The sequence below is a fragment of the Rhinopithecus roxellana genome, chromosome 8 (assembly GCF_007565055.1).
Source record: "Rhinopithecus roxellana isolate Shanxi Qingling chromosome 8, ASM756505v1, whole genome shotgun sequence".
NCBI lineage: Eukaryota > Metazoa > Chordata > Mammalia > Primates > Cercopithecidae > Rhinopithecus > Rhinopithecus roxellana.
The window spans coordinates 36,998,530-37,018,751 of record NC_044556.1 but is presented as its reverse complement, the minus strand read 5'-3'; the positions used below and the strand labels follow the sequence as shown (position 1 = coordinate 37,018,751).

Here is a 20,222-nt window from a genome sequence, read left to right as displayed (position 1 = left end):
TTTTTAATTTTGTTAAGCAGTACAAAACCATGCTGAGGCTTATCAGTAACTGCCCAGGCTTATCAGAGACCTTTTTTCCTGAGATGAGACTGGGTTTTTTATTTCTATTCCCCACTTACATAGTATAATTTAAGTCACCTATTTTGAGGGTATTTGAGGGTGTTATCTTTTTCAGGACGATCATGGCTATAAGCAGTCCAAAGACACGGAAGAGAGGCTTAAAGTTATCCCAAAATTTTGTTTTCCTGATTCAAAGGACTGGATGCCAACCTCAGAACTCAAGAGGTAAATGGGCTAATTTATCTAATTTATATTCATTAGAACTGAAAAAATAAATCAGAGTATTTGAGAAATGAGTAGAGCCATTAGTGAAGCTATGTGAATACTGTGGCAAGTCAAGGATGTGGTGGGAGGAAAGGAAGAAGCAGAATTAGAACATTTCCTATGTGGGGCTTAAAAAAAGAAAAACATGGAATAATTTCAGTGTCAAAAGGAAAACAAATTTGAGAGTCACTTCAAGCTTGCCAGTTCAACAACAACAACAACAACAAAAGTTCTATTTTACGTGCAATCAAAAATGCTCCCAAGTGTACAGAAAGGAAAAAAGACTTGGATTTTGAGACTCAACCTAGAAACAGAGATAAAACAGAGCAATGTCTTCATCTTCATTTTCTTTCTCCTTCAAATTAACAGAAGAATCCACAGCCCAGCTTTTATGTTCCCCTGTGGAACCTGTACAAAGGGAGGCTCCAGTTTGGGAAGTGTAGTATATTAAGAAAGGAAGTGTTAAAGAATTTCTTCCAGGTATCTAGAGGAAATTACTATTTTTAATGAACTATCACAATTTCTGAATTCTGCTTGTAAATATTAATAGATGCCTGCTTTGTTCAAAACTGTAATTATTGCTGATGCCATTTAGTTTGAAAAGCTTGATTTGTTGAACCATATCACATGGTAATGACCTTCTGGATAACAGCCTCAGCCGTTGCTTAAATAGCTCTGCACTTCAACTTCGCATTGCCTCCGGACTAAGCCACTGTCTCTCATAAGCAGTTTAGCCTGATTGACACTCTCATCTCTCAGCCATCACTGTTGATGCTCTTGTGTTGTCAGTTGCACTGCTACCTTTATAAACAGCGCCTTTCATATTGACCTGGCTGCTCTGTGGCTGGCTTTCCCCCACAACGAGTTATATATGTTTATTCTAGAGTATTTGGGAAATACAGAAGAGTAAGTAAAAAGCAGAAATTACAGATCACTGGCAATCTGGTTACTCAAAGGTAATCACTGTAAATATTTTGTCATATTCCCTTCCAATCTTTATTTTTAGCCAAATACAGATATGTATATATTGTTCAAGTTTGGATTTAGGCCAGGTGCAGTGGTTCACACCTGTAATCCTAGCCCTTTGGGAGGCTAAGGTGAGAGGGTCACTTGAGGCCAGGTTTGAGACCATCCTGGGCAGCATAGCAAGTCCTTGTCTCTACAGAAAATACCAAAAAGCTAGACAGACATGGTGGTGTGCAGTTGTTACTCAGGAGACTGAGGCAGGAGGACCACTTGAGCCCAGGAGTTCAAGGTTGCAGTGAGTTATGATTATGCCATAGTACTCCAGCCTGGGCAACAGAGCAAGACTCTGTCCAAAAAAAAAGGAATGGAGGGAGGGAGGGAGGAAGGAAGGAAGGAAGGAAGGAAGGAAGATAATAAATATGTCTTCAGAAAATTAAGTTGTGTTCAGTGAGACCCAGTCTCTTAAAAAAAAAATTGGACTTTGCCGGGTGCTGTGGCTTACGCCTGTAATCCTCGCACTTTGGGAGGCCAAGGCGGGAGGATCACTTGAGGTCAGGAGTTCAAGACCAGCCTGGCCAACATGGTGAAATCCTGTCTCTACTAAAAATAAAAAATTAGCTGGGTGTGGTGGCACGTGCCTGTAGTCCCAGCTACTCGGGAGGCTGAAGCGGGAGAATTGCTTGAACCCGGGAGGTAGAGGTTCTAGTGAGCGGAGATGGCGCCACTGTACTTCAGCCTGAGTGACAGAGTGATACTCTGTCTCAGAAAAAAAAAAGGGGGGGACTTATTTGATTATTGAGTCTGAGTTTCTTTCTTCGGCATATTTAGGTTTTCATTTTGTAAATTATTAACGCATTTCTTTTGCCCATGTTTCTAATGAGGAGTTGATATTTTCCTAATAATTTTTGTATATTAAGGATATAATCCTTTGCCTATCACTGCTCTATACAGCCTCTCAGAACTAAAGAGAAGAATTTGGAACTGAGAAATGACATATCAAAAGTCTTTGTAGCTTACCTGTTTGACTAAATTGAGGATTCAACAAAAGGAAAATAAGGCCAGTCGCAGTGGCTCATGTCTATAATCCTAGCACTTTGGGAGGCCGAGGCAGAAGGATTACTTGAACCCAGGTGTTTGAGACCAGCCCTGGCAAGATCGTGAGACCTTATCTCTATACAAAATTAAAAGATTAGCAGGGCATGGTGGCACACATACGTAGTTCCAGCTACTTGGGAGGCTGAGGTGGGAGGATCACTTGAGCCTCAGGTGGTCAAGGCTACAGTGAGCTCTGTTTGCACCACTGCACTCCAGCCTGGGCAACAGAGTGAGACTGTCTTAAAAAATAAAAATAAAATTTAAATGAAAATAAGCCTGATTAATACCTAGAGTGGATGAATAAGAAAACAAAAGGAACGAACATCAACAGCTTATCCCATACCTATTCTCTCACTCCAGTACAAGGCAAGATATTCTTAAGGCCTGGGCATTCATTCCTTAGGAGGAATGTGACTTGCAATGAATGTAATATTATGCCTTCTTTTAGATCACAAAATGACTACTGTTGGATTCTAGTTTTCAATTGTTTGTTCCATGGAGAATGCCATAAGTGGTTGTTTGGATCCTAAACTAACTATTGGCTCTTTTTTCAGTGAAACATTCTCCTTTGTCTTGACTGGTGAAGATGGAAGCCGGTGGTTTGGTTACTGTAAGAAGCTCTTGGTAAGTATCAGATTTGTGTTACTTACCAAGACAGGGTTGGTCAAGGAACAATTGAGTCAGAGTAGGAATTTCAGAAGCACTATCTCTAGATGAGTTTGAGGGATGCTCAATTACCTGTGTATTAAGGAAGCTGTATTAGCATTAAACAGCAAGAGCAAGGTGGGGGTTAGCCACGGAGTGTTTTAGAAGAGAAGGGGTATGGATTTATTTTATTTGTTTATAATAGAGAAAGTAACTGATGACATAGTGGCTGAATCTCATCTGGGTACATTTGGAATAGAGTACAATGAGCTACTCGAAGGAGCTCTGAGTTACTCATCAACCATATTAGGACTTTTTTCTTGCTTAGATGGCTTCACTATACCTAGAATAAATCATGCTATCATTTTTAGCATTTTTCACATCTTTTAGTGTTCACTGAAGATGTGAGCCTTGGTTACTGCTCTGTACTAAAGAGTAGTAAAAGATAATTAGTAGTCCAAATCAATATTAATAAAAACTTACACTGCTTGATTTTGTTGTTGTTGTTGTTTTTATCTTTTAGCCAGAAGGCAAAGGAAAGCGACTCCCTGAGGTATACTGCATGGTTAGTCGCCTAGGCTGCTTCAATCTTTTTTCAAAGGTGAGTGGAGAATGAGCTGTATGAAAAATGGTGTCCTTTTTGAGCTCGCAATGTTAAGTGGCATAGACTTTAACATACTACTTCAGAAAGGTTCCCTATTAGTAAACTAGGAATCACATGCCTGAAGGCTTAAACTCACATCTCTAATCCATTTGCTGTTGCTATATCATCTTCATTTTGGTTTGCTAGAACTTTCAGCTTAAGGGAGAACATAGTCCAAAGCTTATCTTGTCTTGCGTCTTTCTTAGACCAAATTGCAGGATATTGTTGTTACTGTCACCTTCCTTGTCCCTCCCTTAGTGAGCCAAAAAGGGGCTTCTCCTTTAAAAATATGTTGATTTATGTTAGTAACTTTTCTTCAGGGTATAATGATACCTCCCAAGAGATATGATGCTTATTTAACTTTTATTGATTGCAGAAGCTTATCTGCCTTAAATTATATTTAGGTTATTTTAAAGTTTGTACACCAGATTGGGCAGTTCCTGTAATAGCATTCTTTTATGTTTTTTAACTTAGTCCATAACAAAGTAACGCTTTGCATGTATAGATTCTGGATGAAGTAGAGAAGAGAAGAGAAATGTCTCCAGCCCTTGTTTACCCATTCATGCGAAGTGTCATAGAAGCTCCTTTCCCAGCTCCTGGACGCACCATCACAGTTAAGAGTTACCTCCCTGGGGCTGGAGATGAGGTAAGTTAGCTCATTTTGAAAAGATTTGATAGCCATTAAAAAGCAGGACTTATACTAGTAGGCAGTTTCCAGAGCCCAAGGGGATAGATTTCCCTTTTCCATAAACTGTAAAAGCAATGGAGAAATATCCAGCTGATCTGTAACATAGTTCTTCCTAGACCCAGGACCCAGAGATTTTCTACCATACATAGACTGAGTCCCTTTGTAATGACAATTTCAATGTGATAAATGAAGACTGTATGTACTGTTGTCAGAAGGAATAAAGGATCTTGATTTACAGAACAAAAATAAGCTGTTGGGTCCTGGCATTAGTATAGGAAGCTTCACAGATCCTGTGTAGCAGACCCTTCTTGAATTTAACTTATGTAAGAATAACAGGATCCATAGCGTTGGCACTAGGGATTGTTTTCCAATATTAGCTCACCTGATTCAACTTCTTGCATTTCAGTCCATTGAACTCTGCCGACCACTAGATTCCCGATTGGAACATGTTGATTTTGAATGTCTCTTTAAGTGCCTGAGTGTATGTCATCTCATCCGCGTCTGTGCCTCGCTCCTTTTGGAGCGTAGGGTAATCTTTGTTGCTGACAGCCTAAGGTAAGAAATAAGTGAAATATGTTACTTCACACTGGTGTTTTATTTGTTCCAAATTTTAAAATTGGAGTTTTTTTTATTATTATAGTTTAAGTTCTAGGGTACATGTGCACAACAGGCAGGTTTGTTACATACGTATGCATGTTGGTGTGCTGCACCCATTAATTTGTCATTTACATTAGGTATTTCTCCTAATGCTATCCCTCCCTCCCTCTCCCCACCCCACAACAGGCCCCGGTGTGTGATGTTCCCCACCCTGTGCCCAAGTATTCTCATTGTTCAATTCCCACCTATGAGTGAGAACAAAAATTTGGGCATATTTTTAAAATGTAGGATCAGTCTTTCAATTATCTAGTAGTATATAGTGGCATGGATAATTTCAAATGGTAAATCAACAAAAAGCCACTTGCATTAGGCTATACAAATGACTTTTTTGGGTTATAATAAATTTCCCTTTTAAATGCATTTTGCTTACCCTATTGTCAAAAGTTGGTAATACTTTTCTAAGTACACTAATTTTTTGCATGAGAAATTGTGGAGATGAGCTGGATTGAGATTGAACATTTTCAGTAAATTAAGTTTAAATTTTAACTAAAATGTTAAAAAATTGATGACTGTTCACATAGTTTTTAATCTATGATCACTAACCAGCATCAATTTTTAATTCTTTAACATAACTGAAATGTCCTCCTTATGTTGCTCTATATATGACACCATTTGTTTTCTCCTCTGGCTAGCACCCTGTCAAAATGTGGCCATGCTGTGGTAGCTACACTGTATCCGTTCACCTGGCAGCATACCTACATCCCAGTCCTGCCAGCATCTATGATTGACATTGTCTGCTCACCTACTCCATTCCTTATTGGAATCCTGTCTTGCTGCTTACCACAGCTCCAGGACCTACCCATTGAAGAGGTGAGATGGAAGAATGGAACCTAATATTGGAGCATTGAGAAGTAAAAATAAGTGATCTTAAGAGTGGTGGAATTGTTATTAATTAATATAGTTATTATTACTACTTTATGCTATTTATAATATTTCTATTGTATTATAATATTACTGTTTATAATATTTCTAGTATTAAGATGGGAAAATTTGATAGTACACATAAATTCAAACCTGTATCTTATTTACAGTAGTAACCTTGGGCTCATTCTTGTGTTATTCTGAAGGGTACAGTACTCTGGATTAACTTTAAAAATTATTTCATGGCCTGGCATGGTGGCTCATGCCTGTAATCCCAGCACTTTGGGAGGCTGAGGCAGGTGGATCACTTGAAGTCAAGGAGTTTGAAACCAGCCTGGCCAACATGGTAAAACCCCATCCCTACTAAAAAGACAAAGATTAGCCAGGTGTGGTGGCACATGCCTGTAATCCCAGCAACTTGAGAGGCTGAGGCAGAATTGCCTGAACCCAGGAGGCGGAGGTTGCAGTGAGCTGAGATCATGCCACTGTGCTCCAGCCTGGGCGACAGAGGGAGACGCTGTCTCAAAGCAAAAACCCAAAAAACTTTATTTCAAATAAAACACAATATAGATACGTGGTTAAAGCAAAATGTACAGATACATAACCAGCATTAGAATGGAATGGAAATATTACCACAATGGAATCAGTGCCAACCCCCTAGAAGTGCCCCTCATGCCTCTTTCTAATCTCTGTTTCCATCCCCATCCCCATCCCCCACCAAAGGTAATCATTATCTTGACTTTTATGGTATTCATTGACTTGTTTTTCTTTATAGTTTAACCCCTAGGCATTCCTCCCTAAGCAATGTAATCCAGCTTTGTCTGGTTTTAAACTTGATATAAATAGATTCATATGGTATATATATTTTTGCCTGGCTTCCTCTGCTCAATATTATATCTGTAAGATTGATCTATGTTGATGAGGTCAACAATAGTTTGATCATTCTAATTGTATATAGGATTCCATTGTGTGAATGTACCACAATTTTCTTATCCATTCTACAATTGAACATTTGAGTTGTTTCCAGTTTGAGGTTGTTATAAATAATGTTGCTATAAATATACATGACTCCCAGTGCATACACACGTAGTTCAATGGGTATATACTTGGAAATTGAATTGCTGAGTCATAGGGTAAACATATCTCCAACTTTAATAAATAAAGTTAAATTGTTTTCCAAAGTAGTTGTGCCAATTTAAATTCCCTTCAACAGCGTATGAGAATTCCTGTTGCTCCACGTCTTCACCATCACTGTCATCAGTTGTATAATTTAGCCTATCTGGTGCGTGCGTAGTGTTATTCACATTGTGGTTTAATTTGCACAAATTTAATTTAATTTGATTCCTGTTGAGGTTAAGCATCCTTCTATTTATTGGTCTCTTGAATATCATCTTTTATAAAAATCTTTGTCTCTTTCCACTACATTGTTTACTCTCTTGTTTTGTTTTTGGTTTTGTTTTGGTTTTGTTTTGTTTTTGAGATGGAGTCTCACTCTGTTGCCCAGGCTGGAGTGCAGTGGCGTGATCTCAGCTTGCTGCAACTTCCACCTCCCAGGTTCAAGCAATTATCGTGTCTCAGCCTCCCAAGTAGCTGGGACTATAGGTGCACGCCACTATGCCCAACTAATTTTTTGTATTTTTAGTAGAAACGGGGTTTCACCGTGTTGGCCAGGCTGGTCTCAAACTCCTGTCCTCAAGTGATCTGCCCTCTTCGGCCTCCCAAAGTGCTGGGATTACAGGTGTGAGCCACCACACCCAGCCCCTACTCTCTTATTGTTTAAGATGTTTTCTTTTTCTTTTCTTTTCTTTTTGAAATGAAGTCTCGCTCTTGTCTCCCAGGCTGGAGTGCAATGGCGCGATCTCAGCTCACTGCAACCTCTGCCTCCTGGATTCAAGCGATTCTCCTGCCTCAGCCTCCTGAGTAGCCACCACGCCTGGCTAATTTTTGTATTTTTAGTAGAGACAGGGTTTCAGCATGTTGGCCAGGCTGCTCTTGAACTCCTGACCTCAGGTGATCCGCCCACCTCAGCCTCCCAAAGTGCTGGGATTACAGGCATGAGCCACTGCGCCTGGCGTTAAGATGTCTTTTTATATTCTGGATACTGGCCCCTTTGTCTGTGGCTTGCCTTTTCATTTTCAAAAATGATGTTTTTTAATGCACAGAAATTCTTACTTTTAATGTGAATTTAAATAATTCACATGATTTTAAAATGAATTTTAAAATAATTTAAAATTATCAGTCTTTCTCTTTATACATGGTGTTTTTAGTGAGCTGCTTAAGTTACTTTATATTAACCTCATGAAAATATCCTTCTATATTATCTCTTGGGCCTTTCATTATTTTGCCTTTAACTTTTGATTATGAATCCTCCTGGAACTTGATTTTTTGTGTGTATAATGTGAAGTAGGGGTTGTTTCATTTGTTTTTATATGGTACCATCTGTGCCGATACCACTTACTGAAAAGACTGCTCCCTGTTACTCCGCTGCCTTGTCCTTCTTAAAAAAAAAAAAAAAAACACTTTTTATTTTGGAAACTTTAAACATATGTAAAAGTAAACAGAAGAGTGAAATGAATCCTTGTGTACCAGTCACCCCACTTCAGTACTTATCAAGTAATGGCCAGTCTTTACCCTTACCCATTCCTCTTTCCCATAATATTTTGAAGGATATCCTGACACAATTTCATCTCTAAATATTACAGTGTGAACCTCTATAACATAAGGGCATATTTAAACATAACCTCAATACCATTATCACACCTAAAATATCCAACAATTCCTTGATATCAGCAAAATCCAGTGTTTAAATCTCCAGTTGTCTCATAAACTTTTAATAATTTGTTTAAATCAGGTTCAAAATGAAGTCCACACATTGTACTTATTTATTCATTTATTTATTTAGAGACAGGGTCTCACTCTGTCACCCAGGCTGGAATGCATTGGCGCAATCACAATCAATGCAGCCTTGACCTCCCAGACTCACGTGATCCTCTCAGATCAGCCTCCCGAGTAGCTGGGACTACAGGTGTGTACCACACGCCCAGCTAATTTTTAAATTTTGTGTATAGACAGGGTCTCACTGTGTTGCCAGGGCTGGTCTCCAACTCCTGGACTGAAGAGATCCTCCTGCCTCGACTTTCCAAAGTTCTGGGATTACAGGTGTGAGCCATCGTGCCTGGCCCCACACGTCGTATTTAGTTGATACGTTTTTAGTCTCTTTTAATCTATAGGTATGCACGTCATCATTCTTTCATTTGCAATTTATTTCTTGTGTCGATTGACTAACTTTTAAATGGGCTAAAACTTTGAGTAAATTTTGTTTAAAACTATTCTCATTGCCTATATTTGTCCGTGAATGTCTCTGGTTGAACTTGCCTGGCTCCTTTATTTCACAGGTGCTGATAGTTGATCTCTGTGCAGACAAGTTCTTACAGGAGGTGAGTGCCGAAGGAGGTAATTACTAATGTTTTAGGATAAATGTCTACTGTAGATAATTGGACAGACAATATGTGAAAGTACTTAGAGAATATGACTCAGGCAAAACTTTTAGTTCTTATACATACTTGAGTTGACACCATGGCCAGTCAAGCAAGATCGACTTGAAAAATTTGGCTTCAGTTTATAGCTGTCTATCCCAAAGGAAGGAGGAAACATAAATGTGTCATTCTCAAAAGAGGTAAAACCACCCTTCAACTCCAGGTGGGTCGACACATAAGCCTCTAATTTAATTACATTTTAAAGGCATTTATTAAGCACTGATTGTTTCTACATACTCTGTTAGAATGTAAAAATGAGTAAGACACAGTTTGAACCCTCACGTCTTACAGTCTAATGCGGAGAAACAGACACATACATAAAGTTTTAGAAATTGTATAATAGAAATTTGTACAAGGTACAGTAGGAGCAAAAATGAAGTGATCATTTATTCTTAATATTGAAGTAGAAAGGAAGAGTTCATAAAGCCTTCTTAGATCAGCCCTCCGGATATAACCTGTAGTCAGAGTGTAAGCTCTGAAACACAGGGTGAAAAGAAGAGTGTTTCCCAGGACATTTTCAGAATTGATTAGCTCATCACGTTTGAAATACAATTTATTTGTGCATGATCTTCGTAATATAATAGAAGACTTGTAGATGAGAGAGATCTGGTGGAAAAGTGCCAGAAAATTTTATAAAGTATATTATTTATTTTTTTAATATAGTTAAAATATATACACCATAAACATGAGAGATTCTTCATGTAGGGAAGGAGACTTCAGACTAACTCTTTAGCCAAGACATATAAAGTCATTTGTGGAATTTTGGAGAAATAACTAGGGTATATTTGAGACTTAATCCCTCAAATCTCATACAAAGAAAAATCTCCATTTTTTTTTCTTAAGGTATCTGATGAGGATGAAATTCTACCACCAAAACTTCAAGCTGCCCTGATGCAGATTTTGAAAGAAAGAAATGAAATCTTGACTCAGGAGCAGAATTTTTCACAAGGTATCAAGTGAGCCAAGGACTTAAGGTTTAAGGTAGTAAATATTTACCGAATGCCTAGCACTATGTTAAAGGATATACCAAAGTAGCATTAGATTGCCTGCGCCTTGAAAATCTTATAATCAGCTTCCTTGCTTATCCTCAATATGCCAAGTCCTCTTCTATTTCAGGACCTTTGCACTTGCTCAGTTACATTTATAGAATGCTATTCCCGCAGATATCCACATGACTCCTGCCCTTTCTTCCTGTAGGTCCATGCTCACGTCACCTTCTCCCTGAGGCCTTTCCTGACTGTCGTATTTTAAATTGTACCCATTCCCCTAGTGCTCCTTATCCTCTTCCCCTTGCTTTAATTTTCTTCAAGGCTCTTAGCACTATTTCATATGCTACAGCATAAGTTCTGTGAGAACAGTGGCTTTATTTTGTTCTCTATCTCCAGTACTTTAAACAGTATTCAGTAAGTAGGTACTCAATACTTGTTAAATAAATGGGCAAATAATATTTATTGGGTGCTTACACTATATCAGGCATTATGCTAAACACTTAATATACATTTTGTTTTATCTTTATGAAGCAGGTATCATTATTTAATCCTCATTTTACAGATGAGAAAACTAAGGCTATGTACTGACAGGGAATATTAGGGAAGGAGCAGGGCTCTTTTGTTTGTTTTGGGTTTTTTCCTTTTTTGTTTTTTGTTTCTTGCTGTGTCACCCAGGCTGGAGTGCAGTGATGCAGTTATAGCTCACCACAGCCTCAACCTCCTGGGCTCAAGCAATTCTCTTGCCTCAACTGGGACTACAGGCATGCACCACCACACCTAGCTAATCTTTTTATTTTTTGTAGAGACGGGGTCTCACTATGTTGCCTAGGTTGATTTTAAACCCCTGGTCTCAAGCAATCCTCCGGCCTTAGCCTCACAAAGCACTGGGATTACAGTTGTGAGCCACCACACCTGGCCTAGAAGAAGCAGATTTAGAGGAGTAATAAAAAGTTTAGTTTTGGATGTTACAGTTTGAGATACCTATTAGAAGTTTAATACTTAAGCAGACATCCAACTGGAAATGTTTTAGAAGAAAGATTTGGGCTAAAAGCAAACATTTAGAAATTGCTGTTTTAAAGCTGTGGGACCAGATGAGATGATCCTATAGAGTGAGTATTGTTAGAAAATAACAAAGGTTTAAGGATTGAGCCCTCTGTTGCTTTAAATGGCGTGGTTAGATTTCCAACACTTGGAGGTTGGAAGGAGAACTATCCAGCAAGGGAGACTAAGAGGAGCAGCCAGTAAAGGAGAAAAACCAGGAAAGTATGTGTGTAAACTGCCAGGAGTGTGGGCAGGTACAGTGGCTCACACCTATAATCCCAGCACTTTGGGAGGCCAAGGCAGGAGGATTGCTTCAACCTAGGAATTCCAAACTAGCCTAGGCAACATAATGAGACCTCATCTCTACAAAAAGTGAAAAGAAAAATAAAAAACAAACAGGAGTGTGACATTGCAGAAGTTGAGCAAATAGAATACTTCATGAAAAGAAGAGTAATCAGTTATGCCTACAGCTACAAAGAGACCAAGTATGGCAAGGACTTAAGATTTGACCAGTGGATTTGCTAATATGAAGACTTTGATAACAGCAGATTCAGTGGAATGAGGGGAAGAAAGTGAGATGGGAGAGGGTTCAAGAGAGAATCAGAATTCCATTCAGCCGATTGATTGTAAAATTTATTATTTATTATTTTTATTTTTATTTTTGAGACAGGGTCTCGCTTTGTCACCCAGGTTGGAGTACAATGGTGCAATCTTGGTTCACTGCAGCTTTGACTTCCTGAGCACAAGCAATCCTCCCACCTCAGCCCACCATGCAGCTGGGCCAACAGGCGTGCACCATCACACCTGGCTAGTTTTTTGTATTTTTTGTAGAGACAGGGTTTCACGATGTTGCCCAGGCTGATCTTGAACTCCTGAGCTCAAGCAATTCACCCACCTCGGCCTCCCAAAGCCGTGGGATTACATGGGTGAGCCATTACGCCCACCATAAAACTTAATTGGATGTACAAAGGGCCAGGAATAGCCAAGGCACTCAAAAAAGAACAAGATTGGAAGGCTTGCACTACTAGACGTCAACATTTATTATAAAGATAGTAATTAAGATAGTTTGGGTTTGGTGCAGAAATAGAGCAACAGAAAGAATACAGAGTGTGTATGCATAAGGAAACTTGATTTGTGTCAGTGCCAGCGTTGTGTATCAGTGGAAAAAGGATGGATCATTTAATGATCCTTGGGCTGGGCGTGGTGGCTCGCACCTGTAATCCCAGCACTTTGGGAGGCGGAGGTGGGCAGATCACTTGAGGTCAGCAGTTTGAGACCAGCCTGGCCAACATGGTGAAACCCCGTCTCTACTAAAAATACAAAAATTAGCCAGGTGTGGTGGTGCACACCTTTAATCTCAGCTACTCAGTATGCTGAGGCAGGAGAATCACTTGAACCCGGGAGGTGGAGGTTGCAGTGAGCCAAGATTGTGCCACTGCACTCCTGCCTGGGTGAGAGAGTAAGACCCTGTCTAAAATAATAATAATAAAGAAATAATAATAAAAAATAGAACAATTGGTCTTCTATATGAAAAGAAATGAATATGGATGTACATCTCATACTATACAGAAAATTAATTCCAGTGAATTTAAAGACTTAAATGTTAAAAGCAAAGCTTTTGAAAATATTTTTGAAAGCATAGAAGAAAATATTTTATGTCAATAACAGAGTGGTGGGGTTCTTAAAAACATGGCACAAAGAGCAGAGACCATAAAGGAAAAGATAGGTTAATTTGACTGTGTTAAATCTTTAAATTTTCTTTTCATCAAGGGACACCATGGAAAAGAGATTTTAAAAACTAGTTACAGACTAGGTGAAGACATCTTCAACATATGTAGCTACCAAATGAATAGTGTCTAGAATTTATTTTTTTAAAAAACCCCTGCAAATCAGTAAGAAAAAGATAAACAATCCAATAGAAAAATGAGGAAAAGATAGGAACAAACATTCAAAGAAGAAGAAACATGATAAGCACATAAGTAATTGAAGAGACATGCAGCCTCACTACATCATTTACATTCAGGGAAGTGTAAATGTAAGCCACAGTGCAATACCATTTTTTATACCCACCATATTCACAAAAACTAAAAAATCTGTCCAGGCACTGTGGTTCATACCTGTAATCCTAACACTTTGGGAGGTCAAGGTGGGAGAATCACTTGAGCCCGGGAGTTCAAGACCAGCCTGTGTAACACAGCAAGACCCTGTTTCTACAAAAAAAAATTAAAACATTAGCCAGGAGTGTTGATGTGTGCCTGTAGTCCCAGCTACTCAGGAGGCTTGGGTGGAAGGATCACTTGAGCCCAGGAATTTGAGGCTGCAGTGAGCTGTGATGGTGCCACTGCACTCTAGCCTGGGCAATAGAGCAAGACCCTGTCTCAAAAAAAAAAAAAATTAAGTCTAACAATATCAAGTATTGGTAAGAGTGTGTCAAGTAGTTCAACCACTTTGAAGTTGGCATTATCTAGTAAAATTAAAGGCGTACATATCCTACAGCCCAACAATGTAGTTTGTAGATACATACCCTAGTGAATCTCTCGTACATGATCACTGGGAAACAAGTTCAGTAATTTTCATAGTGCTAGTATATGTGATAGCAAAAACTAAAAACAATGTGAATATCCATTTTCAGGAGAATAAAGCTTTAAGAATGAATTTTTTTTGAGATAAGGTTTTATTTTGTCGACTAGGCTGGAGTGCAAGTGGTGTGATCATGGCCCACTGCAGCCTTGACCCCCTATGCTCAAGCAATCCTCTGTCCTCAGCCTCCTGAGTAGCTGGGACCACAGGCCTGTGCCACCACACTCAGCTAATTCTTAAATTTTTTGTAGAAATGGAGTCTATGTTGCCCAACCTGGTCCTAAGCTCCTGGGCTCAGGTGAGCTGCCTGCCTCAGTCTCCTAAGTGTTGGGATTACAGGCATGAGCCATTGTAGCTGCACCCAGTTAAGAATGAATCTTAAAAACGTATATTGAATAAAACAGTAAATTGAAGAAGACTACAACATTTTGTATACCGTTCAAAGACATACAAAACCTAATAATATGCTATTGGGGTTTTATATGGGTATAGTGAAACTATAATGCAGAGCAAGGGAATAATAAATACAAAATTCCATGGTCACTCTATTGGAAAGTAGGAGAAGAATGCCATTAGAGAGAGTCACACAGGAAACTTCAAAGATACTAGTGATGTTCTGTTTGTAAGCTTTGTTTGTGGTAGAGAATTTATTCATTTCATTGTTGATCTTATAAAATATACATATCAAAGAATATGTAAAGTATATACATTAAAAGGGAAAGAATAAAGAAATTATAGAAAAACATAATTTTTAAAAGAAAGAAAATAAGACATAACAGTGAGGCAAAAGTGTTGAAGATAAATGCAGTGTTGGGGCTGGGTGTGGTGGCTCATACCTGTGATCTCAAGCACTTTGGGAGGTCAAGGCAGGATAAGTTCAATACCAGCCTGAGCAACATAGCAAGACCCCATCTCTACAAAAAAAAAAAGTAATTAAAAAAAGAGAAAAAGATAAATGCAGTGATGGACACGGATTCTCAGCTGCAGAAGGAAAGAGATGAGAAGGAAGGGAGTTGGACAAAATATAGCAAAACCCTAGATTAGAGTCAAAGTGTAATTCAGAAAGAGACCTTGGAAATCACCTGGTCAGCCCTGCTAGCTGCCCAGATGTGGACAGGCCAACTGAGAAAAGTGAGCCACCCACTATTACACAACTGCTTTATGGTAGAACTCTGACTAAACTTAGGTCCCTGATTCCCATCCTGAGTGCATCCCTGGGAAAAGAGCAATGACAGTGTGAAGGGTTGGGGGGGAAAGACTATTTGGATATGGAAGAAAAAGAGGGAGTGTAAGCTGAATCTGAAGTTTGAGCCTGGAACCTGGAAGGCAATATAATGTAGTATATTATAGAGATTAAAAATCACCTGACTTGTGAGTCCAGCATCTTCACTTACTAGATGGGATGACCCTGGAGAATTTATTTAATCATTTGGCACCTCAGTTTCCTCCGTAAAAGAAAAAAATAATAATAGATTATTATGTTTGTAAAAGCACTTAATACAGTGCAACTTCAGCACTCAAATCACTATTTTTATGGAATAATTATAGTGTAGTATGAAATGGCAGTGTCACCGAGGCATGGTGGCTCACATCTGTAATCCCAGCATTTTGGAATGCTGAGGTGGGAGAATTGCTTGAGCCCAGGAGTTTGAGACCAGCGCCTGGGCAACATAGCAAGACCCTGTCTGTATTTTAGGGAAAAAAAAAAATCTTTATTTAAAAAAATGGGACTATTGAGAGGGAAACTGATTTGGTGGGGAAATATAATGGATTTGGCTTTAGATATGTATTGTTTGTTTAATTGATTCATAGTCCAAGTTCCAAAAAGAACCTGACATAGTGACCTTTAGACAGATGGAACTTATGTGCTAATGGGACAGCCAAATGATAACCACCCATAGGTAGCCTGAAAATGTAGAAGGTGAGATAACAGGGCTGGAAAACTAAGGTTTGGAATTACAGTATTATCATAGCCAGCTCTATCTCTGTGCCAATTAGCCCTTTAAGGAAGGGGGTGTTGAAGAAGAGTGTCTGAGCACCATGCTCAGGAAGAGAAAGGACAAGAGAAAAAGAACTGCTTTGTCATCAAGTCAGGAAGGGAACCAGGAAATCAGAAGAGCATAGAGTTGTGGGGGACAAAAGAAATGAGGAGGTAGTCAGCACAAATGCAACATGGAGCTTAAAGGAGATAAAAATAGAAGAGCAGATTAAATTTGGCTGGCTCTCACCAGTGGCCTTTGAAAGAGCAGTTACAATGAAATCAACAGATGTGCAAGCCAGTTTGCAAGATGTAGAAGGAGTATGTATGGAAAGAAAATGAAGGTAAGGGTAGAATCAATTAGCCTTTTCTAGGTCATGGAGAAAGAAAGTGAAGAATGAACACTCCTAGATTTATTCTCAGTCCTTTGATCTATAACTTCTTAGGCATGACTTCCATAACCAGAACCAGTGTTTACAGATACAGATAACTGAGGAGTTTTTTTCTTTTTTTTTTTTCATGTTGCAGCAGATGTGACACTCAACTCTCTGGTGTCCGAAGCATTTGTCAGGTTTTTTGTGGAGTTAGTAGGACATTATTCTTTGAACATGACTGTCACGGAGCGTGGGGAGCGTGTTTTCCAAAGGGAACCATTCCGTAAGTCCCACACCTCCCGAAGTGTACGCCACTTCCTGGATCTCTTCATGGAGACTCAGATGTTTGCAGGATTCATCCAGGACCGAGAGCTCCGGAAAAGTGGAGTTAAAGGTCGGTTTCATTATTAAGTTCTCCCTCTCTATTTAGTGAATACCTTGAAAGATTTTACTATATTATGAATAAAAAGTATTGTAAAGCAACAAGGACTCGAAATCCGAGTTGTTTATTATGAGAATTGTTTATTTTGTAATATTGTTATAGCCCTGGGAATAATACACTGGTAATGAGCACAGAGTTTTATGTAATTCCCAGTCTGGAGTGTTAGACAGTTTCACCAACATGAGTTTTTCCTTGTAGGTTTGTTTGAGGTCCGGGCCATCCAGTATTTGGAAACAATTCCTGAGTCAGAGCCCAGTGGGATGAATAGAATTTTGCGGAGTCTTGGTAAGTTGCTGTGTTTTCTTGTTAGATAAATGTTGCTGAAGACCAGGCGCAGTGGCTCATGCCTGTAATTCCAGCACTTTGCGAGGTCAAGTAAGGAGGTTTGCTTGAGGCCAGGAGTTTGAGACCAGCATGGGCAACATAGTGAGACCCCATCTCTACACAAAATTTTAAAATTAGCTGGACATGGCTTGGCATGGTGGCTCATGCCTATAATCCCAGCACTCTGGGAGGCTGAGGCAGGTTGATCACCTGAGGTTAGGAGTTCGAGACTAGCTAGCCTGTCCAACATGGTGAAACCCTGTCTCTACTAAAAATACAAAAATTAGCCTGGCTTAGTGGCAGGCACCTGTAATGCCAGCTACTTGGGAGGCTGAGGCAGGAGAATTGCTTGAACCCAGGAGACAGAGGTTATAGTGAGCAGAGATCACACCATTGCACTCCAGCCTGGGCGACAAGAGCAAAACTCTCTCTCAAAAAAAAAAAAAAAAAAAAAAAAAAAAAAATGAGGCATGCTGGCACATGCCTGTAGTTCTAGCTATGTAGGAGGTTGAGGCCTGAGGGGAATTGCTAGAGCCTGGGAGTTTGAAGCCTCAGTAAGATGATCTTGCCACAGACGACAGAGTGAGATTCTTGTCTCTGAAAAAAATAAATAAAAATTTAAAAAATAATAAATAAAAAATAAATAAATAAAAATAAAAAATAAATGTGGCCGAAAAAGCTTTGCGGTAAGTGGGCCTCATCACAAAAGCTTTATAATCAAATCAGTAATATAGCCTTAAATACGCTGACCATAAACCATGATGCTAGTTTCTAAGTGTTTTGGAGAAAAAGAAGCATTTTTCTCAAAATTTGGGATCCCTCATCAGAGTGGTCTGTGGGGCCATTTCCCAGAGATGAACCTCTCTGATAGAAGTTTATTTATTTCATGATATGTTTGTATATCATGATTATTAATCTTTTCTAGGACACATTCCTTGGAGAATCTTATAAAAACTGTGGTCCTTTTTCCCAGAAAAATGTATTTACAGCATATAAATAAATTTTGCGTATAATTTTAGGCTGCCCATGTACCCCATGAAGTCTATCCTTGGTACTCCAGATTAAAAACACCTGGTTTAGAGGGACTTCTGAGGCAAAAGAGGATTTCTTACAAGTCTTTAATTTTCTAGTTCATAAACACATTTATGATTTTTCAATAATAGTTAATTATCTAGTATGATATAAGAGAACAGGGGTGTGGCTAGCCTAAAATAATGAATAACCTATATTCTATGATATTTATATTTTGTTTTTGAAATATATGCCCCCTAATTAGGCCCTGTCCTTCACTAGTTGACAGACCATGGACATATTAGGCCTTAGGCTGTTATTTCATCTTTATACTATGGAGTTAGATTAGATCAGTGGTTCCCAGCTCTGACTACATTTTATAATCTCCAGACAACTTTAAAAAATTTTCCCCTGGGCTCCAGGAGATCTCTGGGGAGAAGCCAGGTGATTTTAACCTATAGTCAAGGTTGAAAACCACCGGATTACATGATGTCTGAATTCTTTTTGACCTCTGCAATTAATTAGACACATGGGGTTTGGGGTTCGTTTTTGTTTTTGTTTTGGTGGTTAAACACATCAACTGAGTTTGAGATGTCAGCTTAACTCTTGGGCTGTTCTGAATGACTGACCCGTTAACCCATTGCCTCAAATAATGTACAATAAATAAAAATGAATTGAGAGTTCACTGTCCTTTTCTTTCCCTTTAGGAAGTAAAATGAAATTTCTGCAGAAGAAATGAAACCTCTGATTGTCTCCATCCTGAATATACAACAGAAAGTGCCAAAGAAAATATTTTTCCAAGGGTCAGGATCCCATGAAGTATTCTACAAAATTCTTGAAATTTTAAAAGGTTAAAGAGCGAGTCAGGCTGTCGGAGGAGGATTCTCCTGTTGCTGCTGTAGTAATCACTGGAGAATTGTTGGGAATGGTCTGGAACCAATGCCATCTTTACTCTGTCTCCATTTTTTTTTTTAATAGCAGCCTTTTCTATGTAATTCTTGGGCTCATTCTCTGTTTTGTGCTTCATCTATGAAAGTAGTTGTCTTTCACAAGGAAAAGCCTTGTTGTTACATTTTAAAAAATAGCCCAAAGATGAGAATAATGAGAGAAATGCTGAGTTTAACATAGAAGAGAGACACGATGGAAATGGAGAACACTGGCCTTATATGCATAATTCTCATCACTGAACTATCATGTCAGCTTTAAATCCATGGGCTGTTTGACCTGGGCAAAGGAATAGACTCATCACATATCTCCATTATTTTGCCTTATATTGTATCTAGGGGAATCTCAGGAGGAAGCCCTACTTGTAATATTATAAAGTACTGTTATTAAGTACCTTATAAAATTAGACATCTTGCAACTCCTGCTCCAAATTGTGTAGCATTTGAGTAGCTTGCTTGTCCCTCACATGTCAACATTAAACTTTGTGAAGTCTGGATCCAGTGGCTCACGCCTGTAATCTCCACCACTTTGGGAGGCTAAGGCAGGAGTTTGAGGGTAGGAGTTTGGGACCAGCCTGGGCAACATAGCAAGATCCTATCTCTACAAAAACATTTTAAAAATAAGTAAATAAATTTAAACTTTGTGGAATTATAACTATTATGAAAATGTCCTCTCAAGGGCATGGGAGCCACCTTTATTTTTTAGTGTCCACCACGTGCCATGCACTGTGGTATATGTATGCATATCATCTCAACCAATCCTTAAATCAACCTTATGAGATAGATATTTATATCTCCATTTTACTAATAAAGAAACTAAGGCTGGGTGCTGTTACGTCTGTAATCCCAGCACTATGGGAGGCCAAGGCAGGTGGATCATTTGAGGTCAGGGGTTCGAGACCAGCCTGGCCAATATGGTGAAACCCTCTCTCTACTAAAAATAAAATTTAAAAAAAAGTAACTGGGCATGGTGGCAGGTGCCTGTAATCCCGGCTACTCGGGAGGCTGAGTCACGAGAATTGCTTGAGCCCAGGAGGTGGAGGTTGCAGTGAGCGGAGATCGCACCACTACACTCCAGTCAGGGTGACAGAGTAAGATTCCATCTCAAAAAAAAAAAAAATAGA

General features: G+C 39.0%; 1 protein-coding gene across 1 annotated transcript in view; it reads left to right on the top strand.

Annotated features, from left to right (window-relative positions):
• The window catches only part of DENND2C (DENN domain containing 2C), an 84,119-nt gene extending 64,145 nt beyond the window's left edge, over positions 1 to 19,974 (top strand). Inside the window, 11 exon segments of the mRNA XM_030935716.1 lie at positions 176 to 285; positions 2,940 to 3,009; positions 3,554 to 3,631; positions 4,179 to 4,319; positions 4,768 to 4,916; positions 5,651 to 5,828; positions 9,275 to 9,316; positions 10,259 to 10,364; positions 16,535 to 16,771; positions 17,018 to 17,104; positions 18,862 to 19,974. Coding sequence (XP_030791576.1) covers positions 176 to 285; positions 2,940 to 3,009; positions 3,554 to 3,631; positions 4,179 to 4,319; positions 4,768 to 4,916; positions 5,651 to 5,828; positions 9,275 to 9,316; positions 10,259 to 10,364; positions 16,535 to 16,771; positions 17,018 to 17,104; positions 18,862 to 18,893 — 1,230 coding nt within the window. The 3' untranslated portion in view covers positions 18,894 to 19,974.
• The last annotated feature ends 248 nt before the right edge of the window (positions 19,975 to 20,222 follow it).